At 42.5% G+C, this 13,019-nt stretch overlaps 1 protein-coding gene across 1 annotated transcript; it reads right to left on the reverse strand.

Moving 5' to 3' along the window:
- Positions 1 to 794: 794 nt before the first annotated feature.
- LOC115137016 (delta-like protein C) lies at positions 795 to 10,047 on the reverse strand. Its single transcript, XM_029672998.2, has 9 exons — positions 9,745 to 10,047; positions 9,409 to 9,648; positions 8,796 to 8,856; positions 8,304 to 8,561; positions 7,344 to 7,705; positions 7,021 to 7,237; positions 2,676 to 3,381; positions 2,261 to 2,378; positions 795 to 2,143 (listed from the first exon to the last, which is right to left on the reverse strand). The coding sequence occupies exons 1-9, from the start codon at positions 9,793 to 9,795 to the stop codon at positions 2,138 to 2,140; spliced, it is 2,019 nt and encodes a 672-aa protein (XP_029528858.1). The 5' UTR covers positions 9,796 to 10,047; the 3' UTR covers positions 795 to 2,137.
- Positions 10,048 to 13,019: the final 2,972 nt, after the last annotated feature.

The following is a 13,019-nucleotide window of genomic DNA, read 5'->3' on the forward strand; positions in this document are numbered from 1 at the left end:
AATCAAACTTTAAATGCACTTGAAATAAAGTCTCATTTGATTTAGTCCCTCCCAGCTCTCAGCATAAGTGCTCCCCCCATTTATACAGTTTCTTCTCCCTCCCAATTTTTTTTTCTGAAAGAGGGGGAGGGGGGGTCTTTGAGAGGCAGGTTATTCTCAACGAATCTTCCTCCAACACTGGAACACTCAATTTCAGCCTCTCATGGTGCTTATTGCTTGAGTAAAATACAGAAAATAAAACAGATTTCAGAACTGATGTTAGAAATCTGATCCCATGAGCGGTCAGCACACGACACTAGGAGCAGTGGTGCAGAGGATGCTGATTTGTTAACATACGCTTCTCCTTTAATCTATTTTGCACAATACAGGGTCTCATCCAAAGGGGGGGGGAGATAGAGAATTAGCATATATATACACAGGCATCAGGGAGATGGATTAGAGCTGGTCTTTAGAGACAGATAATGTATGCTGTGGGAACTATGCCAAAGGCTTTAGAGAAACCGCTCCGTAAGATCTCTCCCTTTTCTAGATGGCACATTAATCCCTAGATGATGCATCTCCAAACAGCACCGCAGCCGCCTCCTAGGCAACAATCTGCTAGCTAGTGCCATCCACATGATTGCCTTTCTATGGGAGGCCAACATCCCTGCTATAAAAAATCTAGGTGGGTTCAGCGGGCCCAGCAACAAAAGTAAATGGGCCCCATCGACTTGAGCCCCATGTCCCATCTACTTACCATAAACATCATGCTAGCAGCCCAAAGCCCCCAAACCCCAGTGGGAAGACAACATGAATGTTTTTTTCTGATTTATTATGAAAAATATATATTTTTGGGACTTTGTGACAATAAGCACATAACATAGACGTATATACAATTCTCTTCATAAATACAAATGATGTACAAACAAATTAAATAGAAAGAATATTTCATGGTTATGTACACATTGCATTGTTAAATTAAAGAGGACAATAATACAAATATTAAAAATACATATCTATTTGGTTTGAAAGGAAAAAGAACAACCCCTCTTTGGAGTCCTTCATTCTGCAAAAAAAAAGAAATACTTTTTTCAAGATCCAGCACTGTCGGTTAAAACGATATGATATTCCGTCATAGGGGGAAGCAGTCTTTATGCACAACACACTTCATTCAAGTCAAGGGAATGTCATAAAGCACTGGGTGTTTGACAAGATGGAAATTGTATATTGAAAGGCATTGAGGGAAAAAAATGACGGGAAAAAAAAACTGTACAATGCACTATGACTGTCAACCGGATCATATAAGACTTTCTAGTGTGTTTGTAAAAAAAAAAAAAAAAAACGAGAGTATCAAACAAACACAAAAAGAAATGTCAGTGTGTAAGATCAGTACCATTTCCCTTAAGTCATAGCATAATTCAAAGATCAGGCACTTGATAAGATTGACTTCCCTAAGTATATATGTAATGCTCTGAAAGATGGGGCACATTGGTGATTCATTTCCAAACGTAAAGGGAGTCCAGTTTAGGGACCAGAAGGCCAAGATATGACATCCGGCCACTCCAGACTCCAATATCTATAGCCAACTGTCCATCTAAGCTTTCAGTAAACCTTCATCTTCAGTTCTTTGACAGCTAGAACATTGTTTCCCGCTTTGACAGTAAAAAAAATAGAAAAGAGGCCACGAAAATGTCCTTGCTGTTACTTCCGATTCTCAAGTGGATTGTAGTGGCATCTTATTCATGGGTTGTAAAAAGGTCCCTCTAGATTATTTGAGATGTCGTTTTCTTTTCGATAAGGCATCAAGAGAGTAAAAAGTCCTGCTTCTCTGTAATTGGTGAATCCTTGGCCCTCTTCCGAGGAAAGTTTTATTTTTGTTCATTTTTAATGGAAAGCAAATTATATTTAAAAATACAGTGCAAATGATGCCGGAACATACATTCTACTCTCCAGCTTCCGCTTTTCACGTATTGTATCCAAACATTGTCAATGTTGTGAAAAAAGTTCATTTTTAATGAGCAGCATGAATAAATATTAAATAATACATGTTGATTTAATATATCCTCTTCAATTATTTTGAATTGTCTTTGAAAGACTGTAAACATGTTCAGGCAAAGCCCTTGTTGGTCAAGGTACTCCTGGTGTCAGAATACTGTTGTTAAACCTAAGGTGGGAAAATGATGAGGGAGAAAGTTACCAATCAAATCTTGAAAGTTATTTGACAATAACTTCCTTCATAAACTCTTAACAATAACCCGTTTGAATGGGTGGAGCTGCTTACCTCAGTAGCAAAGACACACGGTTCAGTTTGCTGTTCTGTCTGGATGACGAAGACTGGGTGGTACAAGCCTTTAGGGAAGCTCATTGGTGGAACTATTATGCTGCCTTCTGATTTCTTCCTGTTGAAAACAGATATAGGGAGGGAAAATAGGTCATGTTTGATTCCACAGGAGCAATGGAATCATACAACAACAACAACAGAAACTGTGATCTCCAATAGAAAGTTGTGGGTTAAAGAAAACCTGATAAAGCCTGAGCACTACTTAATGAGAGATCAAGTTGTAACATGTCTGCTAGTAGAAAGCCCTGCTAGGGTGCACTAGGAAATACAAGCATTCCATCCAACTCGAGGGCACTGGTGATCACACACTGCTTCATTGGCACAGTACCGTTTGAGTTTGGCGAGGCATACCTACCGGTCACATTTGTTCTTCGCATGACAGTCTTCCTCCTTGTCCATGTTGTAGTCAACCATCTTCTGCTTGTAAGCCGCCTTGTCTCCATGTTTGTCTGCGGGGGCCGAGGTCAGCGCTTTATCCTTATTAGACACCTTGTAATGGCCGCCGGGGATGAGGAAGGTTTCCTTCTCTCGGAGGCTGGACAGGGGTTTGGAACCACCTATGGGCTGGTTGTTGTTGAAAGTCTCCAGGTCGTTACGAACAGAAGACGCCGTGGCCTTCCTCCCATGCCTCATCTGGCTTAGGACCATGATGGCAGCACACACCACCAGGGTGAGGGTGACCAGGCCCAGGGCAAAGGAGACAACCAAGGCTGCAGGCAAACCATCTGCCTTGGGCTTGGCAGTGGGTTTGAGGCTGAACTCGCAACGGGATCCCATGAAGCCGGCCGGGCACTGGCACACGGGTCCGGAGAAGTGGGTGTAGCAGGTGCCTCCATTCTGGCAGGGGAAGACGGAGCATGCATCGGCACGGATGCTGCAGTCCTTGCTGGTGAAGCCCAGGGTGCAGGTGCAGGTAAAGTCATTGATGCCATCCACGCAGGTACCGGCGTTGCGGCAGGGGTTGTGGGCGCAGTCATCGTTGTTGGTCTTGCAGCGCGGCCCAGTGAAGCCAGGATGACAACGGCACATCAAACTGTGGCCCAGATCCAGGCACTGGCCACCTGTTAGAAAGATGGACAGACAAGGGGGGGTTCAAATCACTGCACACAACATGTTTATCAAAACTTGAAGTGCAGGTATGAGTGTCAAAGCTTCTTGTGGAAGGCAAACATACAGTAACAGTCAAAAGTTTGGACGCACTTACTCATTCAAGGACTATTCTTTATAATTACTATTTTCTACATTGTAGAATAATAGTGAAGACATCAAAACTATGAAATTACACATGGAATCAAGTAGTAACCAAAAAAAGTGTTAAACAAATCAAAATATATTTTAGATTCTTGAAAGTAGCCACCCTTTGCCTTGACAGCTTTGCACACTCTTGGCATTCTCTCAACCAGCTTCATGAGGTAGTCACCTGGAATGCATTTCAATTAACAGGTGTGCCTTCATTTGTGGAATTTATTTCCTTCTTAATGTGTTTGAGCCAATCACTTGTGTTGAGACAAGGTATGGGTGGTATACAGAAGATATCCCTATTTGGTTAAAGAGTCCATACAAGTCCATATTATGGCAAGAACAGCTCAAATAAGAAAATATAACAGTCCATCATTACTTTTAGACATTAAGGTCAGTCAATCTGGAACATTTCAGCCATCATGGAGGAGGAGGTGTGATGGTGCTTCGCTGATGACACTGATTTATTTTGAATTCAAGGCACACTTAACCTGCATGGCTACCACAGCATTCTGCAGTGATACGCCATCCCATCTGGTTTGCGCTTAGTGGGACTATCATTTGTTTTCAACAGGACAATGATCCAACACTCCTCCAGGCTGTGTAAAGGCTATTTGACCAAGAAGGAGAGTGATGGCGTGCTGCAACAGATTACCTGTCCTCCACAATCCCTGACCTCAACCCAATTGAGATGGTTTGGTATGAGTTGGACCGCAGAGTGAAGGAAAAGCAGCCAACAAGTGCTCAGCATATGTGGGAAGTCCTTCAAGACTGTTGGAAAAGCATTCCAGGTGAAGCTGGTTGAGAGAATGCCAAGAGTGCGCAAAGCTGTCATCGAGGCAAAGGGTAACTATTTGAAGAATCTCAAATATATTTAGATTTGTTTAACACTTTTTTTGGTGACTAATTCCATGTGTCATTTCATAGTTTTGATGTCTTCACTATTATTCAACAATGTATAAAATTGTAAAAAAAAAAAAAAAAAAAAAATTCCAAGAATGAGTAGGTGTCCAAACTTTTGACTGGAATAGAACTGTGAATATTTGTTTCCCATACCAACAGGAATTTAGCCGATTACAGATAAGCTTGTGCTCATTCGCACATTAAGTACAGCTCCAGTGTAGCTAATGAGGACCCAGGGGGGACAAAATAGCCCACAACATTCTAAGAATAGTTTTTTTACCACCTCATAATGACAGCTTTATCTCACCCCTTATATCCATCTGAGCCAATCGTCTTTTGTACCGTGCCTGTCCTGCATTTTTTACATTTTAGGCGCGGACTGGATGCATGTCGAAACAAAACTGAGTTTATGGGCAAAGAGGAAAACATCATTGGTTTTTGTAAAGGTTAACTGCCAAAGAATGTGTCTGCAACACGGTCGGTTGAGTTTTGTTGTCAGACGGACAGATAAGAGCGGCTCCATCACAGTGACGATTTTAGCATGTAAATCTTGGTGGGGGAAAAAATGTTTTTAAATGTTTTAAATTGTGGGACGCATGCCAGCAAAGCCCAACAACACTAAACAATACATTAATTGCATTAGAACAGTGACAAACGGTTTCCACAAACTGTTAGGGCCTACATAAATCTGTCCCAACACCTTACCTCTGCTACATCTGGCTATCAGCAGAGCCTTGTCTGGCAGAAAAACAATTAATTCAGCCTAATTTACTGCCTTTCAAAAAAACATAGCTGACATGTCTGACTTGCTTAAACAAAATGGGGTTTCTGCTGACAACTGAGATCTACAAATTATGGCATAAGGGGTCCAAGAGAGATTTAGAGGCAATCTTATCGATTAAGACATTGAGCCAGCAAGGATGGACATAGTTATATTGACTATTTGTTCAGTACTTTTGAAATGTACCACGACAGAATTCAGAACATGGGCATTTCTTACAGTGTTCTCCCTGTACACCAAGTCAGAATCGTAGGCTAAATAAAGGGGGGAAAATAAACAGACAATGAAAGCTCTTACAATATTCGATGATTACATTTCTCAAAAACAGGTTAGAGGCTACATGTGCACCACCAAGTCAGAACAGTAGGTGAAATTAAGCTGAATATAGACCAAATGATTAGGGTGAGGCACATGGGATACTAACATCTTACTACACAACAGACTAAATATTACTTTCTTAGCAACAGTATAGATCGCTGGCATATTACATCATTAATGCAGCAGCATACAAGACATTTGACTCACCTTGTTGTGCTGTGCTCTCTTGAACAGGAAGGTGGCGCGGCAGTCCATCGTGGGCAAATTTTGTCATCAAACTTTGTCACCAAAGTCTGGCATTCTCTGAATTTATGGTTCTTTCAAGACAACTGGGTTCTCGTGGGAAAAAAAGGTTGAATCATGATGAGGTCAGTGATCTTCAGGTCGTAGCTCCAGAAAGAGGCCAGAGGTCCAAATGTACAATTGAGTTGGATGAAAGTTCAAAACCTATTTTCCCCAGTTGTAGTTTGTCCCCCCCCCGAGTTCCCAGTTGTCTTGAACTCACTAAAGTCAGATTTTGCCGTTCCGAGTTAAGTTGTTTTGAGCGCGGCAGAAATCATGCTTCATTGACAGCATGGCCAATGTTGAATGTTTATCATTTTAAACTAGGAAAAGATACCCTTAATCTTAGACTTGGGACCACACAGCCACTCCACTAAATAGCAGGCTAGTGATTGCTTTGCAATGCTTGCAGTTAGCCACTGATTCCTTCCAAAACACTCATGGTTGAATGTGCGATTTCCAACTTATGTAATATTTATGTCCAATGGTCAATTCTCTTAATTATTTATCTTCATATGACAAGGATTAAAAAGGATTTGACAGTAGATTATCGACTTGATTCATGATGCTGACTGCTAGCTAAGATTTTGAAAGTATGATGTTGACATGATCAGTCCAATCAAAGCTACTGTAGATATGTGATTTGAGGTAATTTTATATTTGGTAAATTACCTTGAGCCTTCTTGGATGGGCACTTCTAATATAACTCTATAGCAGCACCCAAGGGGCTTGAATTTTCTAGCTCTACCCTAAGAGTTCATATTGACGTAGTGTCCCAATGTGTGACAGAAAACTGAGCCAATCAAGGGGCAACGCTCTGTATTTTCGGCTGGCTTGCACCACCACAGAAAGCAATGCGCTAGGCTGAAACATCAGCATTTTGTAGCGGTCTTACTCAAGAAAACAAAAAAAAAAGAGACCATGTTTGAAATGCGGCTTTATTAATGCTATGATATATATATATTTCTTACATTGTTTGCAAACTGGTATGTGACATGTATTAATGCCAAAATAACATGCAAAACAGGAAAGCTATTTTTTTTTGCTAAAAATGTGGGGCTCAAAAGAGCACCACCTGCCCTGAATGACGGGTCGCCAGTGCTCCATCATAACAATCAGAAGTCCTGGTAGGTTTCCCTCACCCAGTCAGTGGTTGTGCTGTTGGAGGAATTCTTACCGTTAGCACAGGGGCCATTGCTGCAGCGGTCAATCTTCTTCTCGCAGTTGGAGCCCATGTAGCCGGCAGGACAGCGGCAGGAGTAACCACCTGTCACCTGCTGCATGCAGGTGCCACCATTGAAGCAGGGCCCGTCGGCACAGGTCATCGCACTGATCTCACAGTTCTTCCCGTAGAAGCCTTGGGGGCAGGTGCAGGTGTAGTCATTCTCCAGATCCTGGAAATATATATGTTAGCGTTTCATAGAGGACAATTAAAGACTTTGAGTAGTAGCTTTTAACCCTGAGAGATAAATAGAATGCAGCAGTTATGGCAGAACTTACATCGCAGCTGCCTCCGTTCTTGCAGGGGTTGCTGTCACACTCGTTGGTTTCGATCTCACAATTGTTCCCACTGAAGCCCGGCCTGCATGTACAGGTGTAACTGCCCTGGCCTGTGTTGGTGCAGGGAGCATCGTTCGTGCAGGGCTTGTGGTTGGTGCAGTAGTTGAGGTCCTGGTTGCAGAACAGTCCTCCCCAGCCCTCTTTACAGTCGCACTGCCACGGCTGGCCACAGGTGCCATGCAAGCAGCCAGGATAGCGGACACACTCGTCACAGAGGGGTCCCTGCCACCCGAGGCGGCACTTGCACTCGCCTGGGGCCTCACAATAACCATGCTTCTCATTGCAGCCAGACAAGCAGATGGCTTTGGAGATGGAGAGAAAATTAGAATGAGTGTGCCCCTTTCGGATCACAAAACAATCCCCTTTCACTGGGCTCAGACACATCAAGTATTTGTTAAGTACTAAACTACGCAGCTGGTAGACACACAAAAGAAACACATGCCATATTTTTTCATGCAAGGGAGTGCACATTAAGTTCCGACGCGTGTCCCTGTTAAACCATAAACTCAGCTCCATTGTTGGCCCGAACAAAAGATGCAGACAAACTCTATATTTGAATCGACAGAAGCCTAATTTTCACCAGAAGATGTCGTTGAAATGTCAGAATTAACTATTTCAAGAATTGAAATTACACGCGCTGTGCACATCCAGCACAAATCAGTGGCGCAAAACAGTCATTTTTGAGATAAAAAAAGAAGCATTTTACGGATCTCTCTCTCTATATATATATACCCTTTCTATATATATATATAGAGAGAGAGATCCGTAAAATGCTTCTTTTTTTTAATCTATATATAAATATAGATATATACACAGAAGTATATTAATCTGAATAACAGCCGGTAAAAAAAATAGAATAAGAATTGGCCTCATCATTTAAAAAACGTTCTGTATACTTACATTCTGAGCAATATTCTCCTTTCCAACCCGAAAGGCACATTCTGGCGCCCGCGTCATCACAAGTGTAGTGTCCGAAAGGGTCGTCACGGGGACGGCAGTAGTCTGAGCAGCTCTCACCGTGGTAGTGTTCATCACAGACAACGTGGTAAGAATAACGAAGTTCACTTTGCTCTTCAAAATGCACATCCTGTGACCAATCCTCGCCAATGTCTAGTCTTCTACGGGTGGCCAAGCGGCTGATCAAGTTGTTCTGGTTTTCTATTAAAGAGAGAGAGCGACACTAAGAAGATAAAAAATAAATTGCATTCCTAAAATCCAATCTTGAGGTAATAGCTTTAAAATATCTATATGTCTAATTAAATGTTACCGCATTTTTATAAATATGTAAAACGTGTTTTATAACTCAAAACGCTTGTGCTGGGAATCACTATTAGAGGAATATCAAAGTCACTTTCCACGGCCTAGAGGGAGTGGGCACTGAAGGCTACCTACCTGTGGACTGTCCGTCGGAGGACTCTGCGTTCCAGGCTTCAACAATAAGCGAGAATGTACCCTTCAATCCACACAGGAAAAATATATGCTTTGTCAAAAAGCTGTAAGAGGCGAGATTATATCAAGTGAAAACTCTTCATGACATTACCCAATCTATGAAATGTACCACCTGGCATTAACCATTAAAGGCCCAGTGCAGTGATTTCCTGTGTTTTAAATATATTTCCATACCATGTTGGAATAATACAGTGAAACTCTGAAAATTATGATAATGCCCTTTTAGTGTAAGAGGTAAATACTTCCTGAAATATCAGCCTGTTTTGGTGAGATGGAGTTTTGGCCTGCCTGGTGACATCACCAGCTGGTAAATTAGTTAGACAAATAAGAGTGTTCCCTACTCCCAGTCAGTCCTAGCACAATTCTCACTTGCGAAATTGCTCTTTATACTAAGAAGCTAGTTTCATTTCTTTTTGACAATTTTTGAAAACAATCACAGTAAGGTACTTAATTGTTACCAGGAAATGATTTGATAGTGAGAAAACCGGCTGCATTGGACCTTGAATTTCCCATCAGCTCTATGGTATATTGAGTATGTTGACAGTAGGCTACTCACCGGCCACTTGAAATGGAAAGGCACTCTGATGGGTTCGCTACTGGAGATGGAGCTCTGGTCAGCACTGAAGATTTCGGTCAGTCCCATGCCATATGTGCAGGGGGGCTCAGATGAGATGACATCTTGAGAATGTTTAAGACAGACTCGGAAGAATATCTGGCAGTCCCTAGACCGTTTGCAGACACTTCGGGTACTACTGAAGGAGTGTACTTTCAACTCAAACACACCAGACGACTCGACCTACAAGAATGATTAAGTACATGTTAGTGGGTAAAAAGCGCAATTGCACAGGTTACCAACACGTAACATAACTATGAATATTGCATGTGTACTCACCAGTTTCGTTGATAGCAACGCCAAAAAACACGCGAATAACAAATGAGCCATTGCGGGAATTGTTTCTTCTTCTGCCAAGAAAGTATAGCGGACAGCGCCAGATATCCAATAGAGGAAAACTGTCTTGTATCCCAAAACAAGAGGGAAAAAAATCACGTGCGAAATAGAGCGCACTTCTTGGGAGATTTTTTGGGGGGTCTTCAGACAATACTTAATAGAAATTGAGCTCACAACGAAAATAAAATCCTTTTGCTCCGCGGAGCAGTTGCACCCTGGACTTCTTTCTACCTTTAGTAACGTGTAGAGGAGCGTGCGCCAGGGATTTTATACCGCCTTCCAGTATCAGAGTGGGGAGGGTGCGGGCGCGCTGGAGGGGGAGTGTGTCAAAGGCTGTGCAGACTTGGCTGCAATTTGGGGACTGTTTACGATGTGCTTTGTCACAAAATTGGATAGGGTAATATAACGAAACGCAAACCCATTTAAATGTTAGACTCTCTGGATGCTTCAGCCACAAAGCTGAATGAAAATGTGAAGAAATAGGCTATAGGCCTATACACGTTGAAAGAACTGCGCACATTGATTGCGAAGAGAGCGAACCTAAACTCGTGTGATTGGAAAAAAATACATAGTTTGATCAGACATTGATTTCAATATGTAGTAAATTGAAAGTACTGGATACATGCAATGTTGAATACACTTTACCGATGGGGAAATGTAGGTTTGCTGTGTAAGCATGATAGGGTCAAAATTTGATTGGCCCCAGAATTGTAATTGTTTTGACGCGTGTCCTCATGCCAGCAAACTTGATGCAGGCAGGAGATGCGCATGATATCGGCCAATATGAATGAACCCTGTCCCTCATTAGGTCAGTACAGGTGCATCAAAGCTGGTACCGAAGGACTGAAAAACAGCTTCTATCGCAAGGCCATCAGACGGTTAAATAGTCAACACTAGCTGACCTCTGCCCAGTCCTGAAATGTAGTCATTGTCACTAGATAGCTATCCCCGGTTACTCGACCTTGCACCTTAGAGGCTGCTGCCCTATGTACATAGTCATGGAACACTGGTCCCTTTAAATAATGTTTACACACTGTAAAACAGTTCATATGTATATACTATATTCTAGTCAAGGCCCATCATATTGAATTATTGCTGTGCTCATGCTATTCCTTCAGATATATTACATATTCTACTCATATACTGTCCCTATGGTCTATACAGCCACCCCACATATATACACATACAGTGCAGTCAGGAAGTATTCAGACCCCTTTTTAAATTGCTCCCTCAAATCTACACACAACATCCCATAGTAGTTACTCCCATTCTTATCTGCAGATCCTCTCAAGCTCTGTCAGGTTGGATGGGGAGCGTCGCTACACAGCCATTTTCAGGTTTCTCCAGAGATGTTCGATAAGGTACAAGTCCGGACTCTGGCTGGGCCACTCAAGGACATTCAGAGGCTTGTCCCAAAGTCACCCCTGCATTGTCTTGGCTGTGTGCTTAGGGTAGTTGTCCTGTTGGAAGGTGAACCTTCGCCCCAGTCTGAGGTCCTGAGTGCTTTGGAGCAGGTTTTCATCAAGGATCTCTGTACTTTGCTCTGTTCTTCTTTGCCTCGATTCTGACTAGTCTCCCAATCCCTTCCGCTGAAAAAGGGATGGTGCCAGATTTCCTCCAGATGTGATGCTTGGCATTCAGGCCAAATAGTGCAGTCTTGGTTTCATCAAACCAGAGAATATTGTTTCTCATGCTCTGAGAGAGTCTTTAGGTGCCTTTTGGCAAACTCCAAGTGGCTGTCATGTGCCTTTTACTGAGGAGTGGCTTCCGTCTGGCCACTCTACCATAAAAGGCCTAATTGGTGGAGTGTTGCAGAGATTGCTGTCCTTCTGGAAGGTTCTCCCATCTCCACAGAGGAACTCTGGAGCTCTGTTAGAGTGACCATTGAATTCTTGGTCACCTCCCTGACCAAGGCTCTTCTCCCCTGATTGCTCCATTTGGCTAGGGGGCCAGGTCTAGGAAGTCTTGGTGGTTCTAAACTTCTTCCATTTAAAGAATGATGGAGGCCACTGTTTTCTCGGCGACCTTCAATGCTGCAGAAATGTTTTGGTACCCTTCCCCAGATCTGTGACTCGACACAATCCTGTCTCAGAGCTCTACGGGGAATTCCTTCAACCTCTTGGCTTGGTTTTTGTTCTGACATGCACTGTCAACTGTGGGACCTCATATAGACAGGTGTGTGCCTTTCCAAATCATTTCCAATCAATTGAATGTACCACAGGTGGACTACAATCGAGTTGTAGAAACATCTCAAGGATGATCAATGGAAACAGGATGCACCCGAGCTCAATTTCAATTCTCATATAGCAAAGGGTCTGAAAATAAGATCTGTTAATTTATGTGCCACATTTTCTAAAAACCTGTTTTTGCTTTGTTATTATGAGGTTATTGTGTGAAGGTATTGATGAAGGATAAAATGTACTCAATCAATTTTAGAATAAGGCTGTAACTTCAAATGTGGAAAAAGTCAAAGGGTCTGAATACTTTCCTAATGCACTGTTGTATGTGTATGCAACCAATAAAATGTGATTTGATTTCTACTCCACATAGTAGGTAGGCCTATAGAATCGGTGTTATACCGTTTTTGCTAGGCATATATTTTAAACCTTTATTTAACTATGAAAGTCAGTTAAAGAACAAATTCTTATTTTCAATGACGGCCTAGTGGGTTGTTCAGGGGCCTTGTTCAGGGGCAGAACGACAGATTTTTACCTTGCCACCTCGGGGATCCTGCAACATTTCAGTTACGAGTCCAACGCTCTAACCACTAGGCTACCCGCCGCCCCTATCTGTTTACGCATCTCCGTAATGGTGCGGGTGGCCCTCAAGTGGCTTCCAGTTAAGTGGAGTGTGTCCGCCATATGCTCTCTGTGATAACATGAACAGTTCCCCACTCCGTCGTTCTATCCAAACCTCTGAATGCAGGCCATTGCAATGGAATAACTAACTAAATACATCAGACGAGGGGAGTGTAGTTTAATAACATTAGCGTAGAACATTTCCTTATTCATGCAGTATTACAATGAGAATTTAAATGCGTAATTAAAAACGTAAAAGGAAGAACAAGAACCAGAAATTCCATACAACAGCGACATTATCTGTAGCCTACAATCTAATGTTTTAATGGGGCGCGTGTGTCAGTAGACTGGGTGTGCTTGCTGTTGCGGGGGTCTACAGGGACAATGGGCACATTTGCAAACTGTTCCTCATCCTTTGCG

The sequence above is a fragment of the Oncorhynchus nerka genome, linkage group LG11, assembly GCF_034236695.1.
Source record: "Oncorhynchus nerka isolate Pitt River linkage group LG11, Oner_Uvic_2.0, whole genome shotgun sequence".
Lineage (NCBI taxonomy): Eukaryota > Metazoa > Chordata > Actinopteri > Salmoniformes > Salmonidae > Oncorhynchus > Oncorhynchus nerka.

Coding starts and splice junctions, on each gene's coding strand:
- LOC115137016 (XM_029672998.2), bottom strand. CDS start 9,795: ATGGCTCATTTGTTATTCGCGTGTTTTTTGGCGTTGCTATCAACGAAA. Junction 9,649..9,744: donor CGTTGCTATCAACGAAACTG/GTGAGTACACAT, acceptor TCATTCTTGTAG/GTCGAGTCGTCTGGTGTGTT. Junction 2,379..2,675: donor GCGAAGAACAAATGTGACCG/GTAGGTATGCCT, acceptor TGTTTTCAACAG/GAAGAAATCAGAAGGCAGCA.